Source organism: Halyomorpha halys, unplaced genomic scaffold (assembly GCF_000696795.3).
Source record: "Halyomorpha halys isolate HHAL.00 unplaced genomic scaffold, Hhal_1.1 Scaffold1266.1, whole genome shotgun sequence".
In the NCBI taxonomy this organism is placed as follows: domain Eukaryota; kingdom Metazoa; phylum Arthropoda; class Insecta; order Hemiptera; family Pentatomidae; genus Halyomorpha; species Halyomorpha halys.
In genome coordinates this window covers 85,807-95,699 of record NW_027110142.1, presented here as the reverse complement: position 1 = coordinate 95,699, position 9,893 = coordinate 85,807, and the positions used below count along the sequence as shown (strand labels likewise).

The following is a 9,893-nucleotide window of genomic DNA, read 5'->3' as shown; positions in this document are numbered from 1 at the left end:
TAAGAAATAAAGTGTTGAGACAGTATTGGATACAATTTGTGGTTTTATTTAATAAGTAAAAACCATTTTTTGTTGGTCCTTAGGGTGTATAAAAATCTGGTGATACCCTGCTTTCAAGTCTATGGTGCTTAAGATTTTAGCTCCTCCTAGTCTGTCAAGGATATCCTCAAACCTCGGTATCAGATACTTCTCATTGACGGTATTATCTTTGAGCTTACGATAATCGATGACCACCTTATATTTCTCACCTAGCGTAGGTTTCTTCTGCATGGCCCACAACGGACTATTGTGAGGTGATGTACTATCCACAATGATTCCTTGTCTTCTTAAGTTTTCAATTTCCTGTAATGTGCTTCCTGAGCGCCTGTGGGTATCAACGTTCTTTAACATACCTCACTATTTTTTGGTTTAGTGGAATTTCATGTACTGTCCTTCCTGTTGCACCCAATACATCTTTTAGTAAAGAAAATGTCATCAAATTCAGTTATAATTGAGTTCTTCCAATCATCAGCCTGCATTACCACCCCTACTCGCACCTTCCCATCTGTACTTCCTTCGTCCAATTCTAATATTCCATTTCCCATTACTATTCTTTATCCTAGCCCCCACCTTCTCTAAAAGATCACAACTAATGATCATTTGATAATCCCTGGGCATCCTAATCACTACATGAATTGTTAACATTTCCCCTTTAGTTCCCCACTTACCCAGTTCTATCTCTACCTCCCCCTCTACACTGCATGGCCCATCTAAAGTGATTAATTTACATTTGCAAACCTGTACTTGGAGTGTCTTCCCCGTGCCGCTCAATTTCTCTCGTGCTTCTCTGCAAGTAATGGTGCTTGAGCTGCCCTTGTCCACCAGAAAGCTCACTCCCCCGTCCACACAGGGTATAGGCAGACTGCCATGTTTTCCTTTCACATGATAGTTTCTCAATGTGCAATCTCACGAGTCTTCCTTTCTCCTATTCCTCGCCTCCATGAGCTTGCTTGTCTCCTTTGCTCCTTTGTTCATCCACTTCGTCTTCAGTTTCTGATACTCCTGACACTTCCATAGACTCACTCGACAATCCGCTCAGTCTTTGCCAAATGCTTTTCCTACATACTTGTTGAGCATTGACCTCCATTGGTTTGTCTTTTTCCGTATTTCTTCTTCGATACATGTATGGGCACTGTCGGGCGATGTGTCCTTCGTTTCCACACTCGAAACACTAAGTTCATGGACACTGGGCCACGAAGTGCCCAATTTTGCAGCATCCATGATACTTGCAGTCCCCTAGGCTGGTTCTCAGTTTTGCTTGCCCTGATCTTCTACCCCTGTTCAGCATTTTCTCCCAACCACTATCCTTGTGCTCTTTTCTTCTCCTAGGCGGTGGAGTATTCCTAGGCCAATTGTACGTAATCCTCGTCCATCCTGGTTCTTCAACATTCATTTGGGATTCCTCCTCCTTAGTGCTGACAACTATCATCTCTTGAGGGCACTCGATAAAAGAGCATCCACTCGGTAGGCCTTCCCTTCTTCCCATCTGTTTGTCTAATTGTACCTTGAGGATCATAGCCAGAAACCCAATTCTGCTTTTGGCCTCTTCAACATCTACTGTTTCTCTCATCTTCTTGATAATCTGATTATAACGGGCAAGGAGAACCCCGGAAAACTGCCCACTAGATTGTCGAGCTTTTCTCACCTCTCTTAACATTTGGAAAATGTCTTCTTCCATTGTCCATCTTCTACCTCTGAATGCTTTCTTCAGTCTATCCTTGACTACAGGCCATGGTGTTTCCTCATCAGCTTGCATTTGGTTTAAAATACTCCTCTTAATCCTACACACTAAGGCCCCCTTCAATAAGTCCTCCTCCGTTTAGTAGGTTTTAACCTACCTTCGCCTCTATTCTCACTATAAGTCTGTCGCCTCTGTTGAGAAAAATGGTTTAACTCATCCTTTTCTTCAGTAAACCTTTCTAAATTGGATATTGCACTCCCCAGGTCCTGTGATGTTGCTGTGTGAATTTTCATCCATTTGATTGCATTAGCATGTGCTGCTGCCATTGTTGGTGTACGTTCTGCTACAGAAGAGAAATATAAATTTTTATTTCTGTATCTCATATGTTAGAAATTTCTAAATTTCAATAGCCTTGTACCTATAATTTAGTACTTGTTTGATATTTTTATGGACATTAAATTTGTCACTACCTTGAGGATAGTTAACTCTAACTGAGCATTGTTTCAATTAACATACTTTCTCTTGACTCTGATGCAATTATCAAAATAGATAAAATATTGTTATTACTACCATACAGACAACCTTTTTTTATCATTATCAAACTATTGTCAATGTTTACTTATACTGTTGCTATCCTCTCATAACTTTATTTTTTTATTTCACTATTATAATTGTACTGTATTTATATCTTTATAAATATGTGATTCTAGATATATTTATACTCAAACCATTATTTGTACTTCCCCCTTTCCCCTCTCTCTCTCTCCTCTTCATTTTTGAAAAACTCCAACCAAGGGGTCTTTGTTTACATCTCCACCAAACAGGTATTTTTTAAATTATTCTTTCTTATTACTCCCCCTCATATTACTATTTTTATGTTATTGCCTGATTATTCTGTAATAAGTTTATATTTCCTCTTATCTTTACTAATATATTGATATTGTAAAATCTTGTTTTCTTTTACTTTTTTTTTTATATCTTTTTTGAAATTTACAACATACATTCAACAAATTTGATGAAAGTTTATAATGGAGTGATACAGGTGTTTAGAGAAACTACCCATTGGTACTCTAATAACTTTTACATTAGAAGGTCTCGTGGCCATCTTCTTTTCAGTCAGCTCGGAAGATTATCAGGAATAGTACAGGAAGCAAGGTTAGAAACTAGTGGGTTTGGGTGGTTAGGGAGTTTATAATGGAAGGAATAATATCTGGTTCTGGCTAGATCGGTTACATAGGGAACATTAAGGTCTTTATGTATGATTTTGTATATGACAAAGTAAGGTACATTGAGGATTTTGGATTGTAAGGATTGGATACAAGAGGAATTCAAAGGTTTAGTGGAGTCCCTAAGCTCAACTCTGTAGGTCCAGATAGGCCTTATTATAGTTGTTTAGATCAGTCTTTTGTAATGTATTGGAAGTTTAAACCGTTCAGTAAATGCTGTAATAGTCGGAATTGACGTGCAGTTTCCTGTATTTTCAGTTTTGTGTGAGGATTCAAAGTTAGTCGTTTGTCCAGGTTAGCGAATCTGTTCTATCAGTGTAAGAGCAACATCATTAAAGTATACTGTAGGGCAGTCAGCTGGTTTACGAAAAAGAGTAAAGGTGATTTTATGGAATTTGTTGGGATTTATTTTTATCCTCCAATTTCAGCACTATTCTTCAAGGATTGCGATGTAGGATTGGAGAGTTTGGGATACAATCAAAGGGTTATTATTAACTGCGAGCACACGTGTGCCATCGGCATACATGTTGAGGATATTGTTAGGATTGGTTGGGATATCAGTTTTATTGACTGTGTAGAGGATGGGACCAATGATACTACCTTGAGGAACGCCAGCAGACTGAGAGGAGGATAAATAGGAACCATTGTGGTTCACTTTGAATAATCTATGAGTGAGAAAGGAACGGATGATAAGGAAGTATGTAGGAGGTAGGAATTTACGGAGTTTGTAAAGCAGTCCCGGGTGCCTGACTTGATCAAAAGCCCACACTTTATCCATGCTCCGAAGAAGACGAGACAATGTTCACTACACGGTGACACGGTTGCTGGATGTTGGAGTGGGATGTTCGGAATCCAAACTGGTGATCTGGGATTATATGATTGGAATCTAGGATGGAGTATAGTCATTTCAAACTGAGTTTTTCGAGGATTTTGCCCATGATTGGTAATAGAGAGATAGAACGGTAAGAGAATGGGTATTCTGGCGGCTTTTGGGGTTTGGGTATCATTTTGACTATAGATAATTTCCATGAGTTAGGAAAATATGTGGAACAGAGAACAGTGTTATATATGTAGGTGAGAAAGTTTTAGGATGTGGAATGTTATTAGGTTGTATCTAGGAGCTTTGTGGGTAGATAATCTCTGAATAATAGTGGATATTTCTGAAAGATAAAATACTTTAGTTGGTAGGGTCATTTAGAGTGGAATATTTCGTTCTGCTTCAATGCATTCAAGGTGAATTGAGTTACGGATATCAGAATCTGGAATAAAGGTTTTAGAAGGGTGTTGTCTAAACGTTTGTGATTTTTGTTCCTCAGTTTGGATCCAGGTTTGGGATTTGGTAAGAAGTAGATTGTTAAAATCTTTGAAATTCAGCAGCTGTTTGGTGGTTCTTTATAATGAATTGTCAGTTGTAAGATTTTCAGTAAATTATGAATTTGGTATTTTCTAATTTCTGCTTTTAGTTTGTTAGTCAATTTGGTGTGATATGTTTTGTCAGTTGAATATATTGTCCTATGCCACTTCGATTATGCTCTGTGTTTTTGTTCATAGATATGAATATGCTGTGGCAGGTTAGTTTGTTTATTGTTATTAAATTCTACTAGTCGAAGTGTTATCATTTATACTTTTTCTTATTGATTCTGTGAGTTTTTCTATAGCTTCATCGATGTCTTGTTTTATCTTTAGTTGAATGTTCAATTTTAGTTTATTTTCTAAGTCCCATCTAAATTCGTCCCAGTCAACTCTTCCTGCAATCCATGAAGGAGCGGAGGGCATAGGTACGAAGCTTGAATGTAAAAAAAGCAGAACTGGAGTGTGATCTGATGAAAGGTCATCCAGGGATTCAACAATGGCTTGGGAGGAGGAAATCTTGGGGTGATGAATATGTCAAGGATATTCAGGCATTTTTTTAGGGATGTAGCCCAATAAGTAGGATTTTGGGAGAGAAGATAGCATAAGGTTACCACGGGAGTTGGATGGCATCCCCATCATTTGTGTTTAGCATTGTAGTCTCCTCAAGCAGTGAAGTGTGGTCAGAGGGTTCAGAATAAGAAATTAAGAAGCCTATAAGAAAGGTTATTACCAGGAGGACAATATAAAACTGAAAATGTAACATGGAAAGGGCGAATCAAAATGATTACCATGGTTGATTGGATTGGAAGGAATGAAGAAATGGGATGAGAATGCTAGAACCAGTTGGGAAGTGTTATCTGGGTGGTCTGATCTATAAGTGATGTAATTACCTATGTAAAAGTGTGTTAGTTGAGTGAAATGAGTTCCAGTCAGTAAAGTAATCTCAGTGTATTTATCATGTAGAAATAAGTCGAGTTCCTCATGATGATTTTGTATGGTCAGTTCGTCATTGGCATTCCATAACAAGACAGCTAGGGGCCTTGTGCTCATTTTGGGAAACTAAGCGGGATCTTGGATATGTTTCTTGTGAGAAGGTTAATCAGGGGTTATATGGTCTCTTGAAGATCTTTCAGGAAGGATTTAAGGATAGAGGTTATATCCATTGGATTTTAGTAATGAGGTTATGGATCAGGAACTTGTGATGGATAGTTTGTGTGACTAGAAGTGCTGAGTGGGGGCTGGGCTCGTTGTGATGTATGCGGAGTTGGGGTGTGAGGAGCTGTATTGGTTTTTAATGGTAGTTACGATGAGGAGTTTATCGCAACAGTTGAACAAGATGAAACTGGGAGTAAACGTTGTGATAAGTTTTCCCATAATGATTGATGATGTGGAGATTGAGGCTTAGGATGAGAGGTGATGAGGTGTTTGTGTGTGTGTGTGTGTGTGTGTGTGTAAGTGTGCACGCACACATGTGCCTGTGCGTGAGTGAGCATGCGCGAGTATGCGTGTACGAGTGAGCGTACGCGAGTGTGGGTGAGCGTGCCAGGATAAAGGTTAGACCTTATGTATATTTATGTTTATAGGTTCAACTAAAAAGAACATTAACTGCTTACTGTATTAATGGATATTTTTTGTTTTAGGTAGGGCTAGTGCAATGCCTCAACAGACTGGGAATGTTACTCACATACATAATTCTATTGGATTAGATGGTGATCTTGGTCCACTTCCTGAAGGTTGGGAAGAGAGAGTGCACACAGATGGAAGAATTTTTTTTATAGACCATAGTAAGAATTCTACTTTTGTATCACTTTAATTAGATTAATTGAAATAATTTAGTGTTGTAAATGCAAAAGATAGTAAAACTAATTAAAATATATCAATTATTTTTTATGTAATTCATCAATGTACTAAGAAGAGTTGGTCAGTTTTGCTAGATATTTTATAATTATTGAAAAATAAAAATTAGAGTATTTTTCACCAAACTTGTATATTTGTGGCATTCCATGTCATACCAACATTTTTGAACCTTTCCATCTCAGATTTTCTTCAAATTTTGCACAGATGTTGTATAGATATAGACTTGGAAAACTATGAAATTTTATTTAGATACATCCACTCATTTCTGAATTACAGAAATTTTAAATCCTCCTAAATGAGCTAAAATACAGATACAAACAAGTTTTGGAATCGCTGCAGCTTCCCTAATATCAAAACCTTATTTAAACTTTTTATTTTAATTTTTACAGAATGTACATATATTAAAATTTATTTCTTGAATAGGTTATGTTAATATATACCACAGGGCACAATATAAATGTAGAATGGAAATTACTTCAATATTCAAAAAAATTAAAAACTAAAGCTCCAGTCTCATAAATTCAACTCTTCATTGATATTAATTATTACACCAAAGCTAATATTAAAGTTGTCATGAAAATAAACTTACCTCAGATATGAATAATGATTCAGTTAGTAATCCAAGAGATATATTAGGAGATCCTTTTATTTTTTAAAGCTTCTGATTATATTGAAAAAGTTTTCTCAAAAATTTTCCATCTATTTTTGGAAATGAACACAAAGTATTAGTGGATTTTTTTATGGACAATGTCTTCAGAAAATCATAATGATTCCAGTATACCAAAAGTTCCCTAAATTGGCAAATGTAGTTTTTCAATTATAAAAGTAAGAGACGAAAAAGCAAAAAACTGATTACTCGAACCAGTCTGTGACGGCACCATGAAAATCATATCCAAACTAGTACCTTTTTTTTGTGTGGGCAGCAGAAAACATTACCAACGTAGACTTTTCATTCGCAGCCCATAGTCTTCATAAAGACTGTTTTTGATAAAGCATTGTCTATCAAAAAATCCACTAATACCTTGTGTTCATTCTCAAAACTACATTGAAAATATTTTTCCTTGAGAATGATAGATGAAGAAAGGGGGTCTATTTGGTATTCTTGGATCTGAGAGTGGCTTTTGACTCAGTCCCGAGGCAGGAGATATGGGACACTCTAATAACAAGAAGAGTGCCTGCAAATTTTGTGAGTGGAATCAAATCAGTGTACCAAGACCCAAAGGGCATTGTAAGACTTAATGGTCAGACATCACACTCTTTCCACTTTTATAAGGGAGTAAAGCAGGGAGACAGCCTAAGCCCACTACTATTTGTCCTACTTATTGATGAGATATAGAAGGTGTGCAAAAGGAGATGTCCAAGAGCATTAGTAGCTTTTTGGAACTTAACTTTAGTACTGGTCCAAGCAATGAGATATGCAGATGATATTGAGATAGCTGACTCTGAGAAGCTTTTTAGGTATTCTTGAATGTATGAAATGAGGAACTGAAGATAAGAGGTTTAAACCCTAACAAAAGTAAAATCGTATGTGTCAGAAGAGAAAACTCTGAGCCTAGGATGTTTTGTAATGGTGAACCCCTAGAACTTACGAATACTTGCTCGTTTCTAGGCACCATACTAAGTCAATATAGTAAAATAGATCAGCAGGTTCTAAATCAAGTGAAGAAGACCGATGAAGTGTACCATTAGATTTTCAAAACTGTTATAGACAAGCAAGAAGTAGAAATAACAAAATACAGATATTTAAATCCATGTTCCTCCCAGTACTCCTGTATGGATCAGAAAGCTGGACAGCCCTTGACTAGCATGTAAGTAGGATAACATCAGCAGAAATCAGATTCCTCTGAAGAATGGATAGTAAGACCAGGAGGGACTGTTTCAGGAATAAAAGAATTCAGGAGGATCTGGGTGTGAAATCAGTGCATGACACTATGCAAGATAGAATGGATGATACCAGAAAAGCCAGGTGGTATTTGGAAGACAGCGTCGTGGCAGATCCAGGTGCATCTACTCTGATCACATTGGAAAACTTGGGGCAGCAAGAGGACACACCATCCTAGAGATGAGAAAACTATTCAGGGACAGGGACCAGAGGACTAGATGGACTGTGACTGCAACTCTACACTTGACAGCACACAGGAGTTAGAGGAAGAAGAAGTGAAAATTGTTTCAGTGGTTATAAAAATAAAAGAATCTTCTAATACTTTCCCTGGTTTAATAATTGAATCATTATTCATGTCTGGGTTATGTTTATTTCCATGAAAACTTTAATATTTACATTACTGGTATAATTAATATGAATGAAGAGTTGAATTCGTGAGAGTGGAGCTGTAGTTTTTAATTTTTAAACATTGAACCACTTCTATCCTTATGTTAACTTATCTTGACCTATATAGTGTTATATATCATATGAAAGGGCATGGAATATACTGTAAAATGACACGTTTTTCTGTTTTTACCCAGCATGTGTGCACCGCGGCCACATAGGGCCCATTGTATACTGTCCTTTACTCCTTTCAAAATAGGCTAGATGCCTTTGGTGATTTGTATATCATATACGGATCAACCATTTTGCAAAACTTGGTATCCATGATATGATTTGTCCAAAAGTGAGGAATCGTGTCCTAACCAGTGCATCACATGTACATATGATGAGCACATGTACATATGATGTGATAAGCAGCTTATCATCCTCTCTGCAGAGCCTGCAGATTGATGACTATTAGTCTCATTATTATCATATAATAACATATATTAAAATGACTTCTATCTCATATTTCTACCTAAATTAGGGAAGCTTCCGCAGCTATTCCAAAACTTGTTCTGTGTTTTTGTAGCTCTGTAATTGAAAAACAAGTGGACATATTTCCATGAACTTTCAGTTTTCCAAATTCTATACCTATACAACATCTGTGCAAAATTTGAAGAGAGCCTGAGATGAAAAGGTTCAAGAGTGTGTTGATTTGACATGGAATGACCTGATTATGTGATTTATACACCATACAGTAAAGACTATATAAATAAATATATGACCTAATTATATTAATTTTATGTATATATACATATATATTCACACATATAAAAAGTTTCCTATTCTGGTTTAATTTATCTTTTGGATGTTCTCTATTTAAATCCTTGTTTTCATTGAAGTAATGGAATTTTCCAAAATCATTTGACAGCTTGGTCTGTTTCTGAGATTTTGAATACTAGAAACCCAATCTCAAAAAACAATCAAGTGCTAATCTCCATTATCTCCTTTTATACAGACTGATAGTGATTGCTAGTTTTTAATTGACCTTAAAATACACAATTCACTATAAAATTAGAAAAAGGTGAAGTAATCAAACATTGTTTATTGAACAAAAAAAAATAATAGAAATCCTTAATTTAAAAAATAGTAACTTTTATAACACGCACACGTACACACACAGGCGCACACGCACACACACACAGGCACGTGCGCGCGTACACACACACACACACACACACACACAGTGAATACTACATTGTGCTCCAGCTTTGTATGGGCGAAGATCAATGACGTATACATCTTTAGCTGCTACGCTCTATTTACAAACTCAATTTGACGTTTGTGAGTGGTCGCCTGCACCGGATCGCAACTTGGAAGGTTTGTGGATTTTATACAAACAGTGACCACCAGCTATATTGATCACATTGGATACGCCTACAAGAAAGAACAGTTCTTGATGGAGAACCAACAGCTGGAACACGAAGAC

General features: G+C 36.7%; 1 protein-coding gene across 2 annotated transcripts in view; it reads left to right on the top strand.

The window, feature by feature from the left end:
* The window catches only part of Nedd4 (E3 ubiquitin-protein ligase Nedd4), a 55,830-nt gene that overhangs the window by 19,145 nt on the left and 26,792 nt on the right, over positions 1-9,893 (top strand). For both annotated transcript variants that reach the window (XM_014433778.3, XM_067048269.1), the window contains one exon: positions 5,940-6,083. In XM_014433778.3, the coding sequence (XP_014289264.1) occupies positions 5,940-6,083 (144 nt within the window). The remainder of the gene's footprint in view (positions 1-5,939; positions 6,084-9,893) is intronic.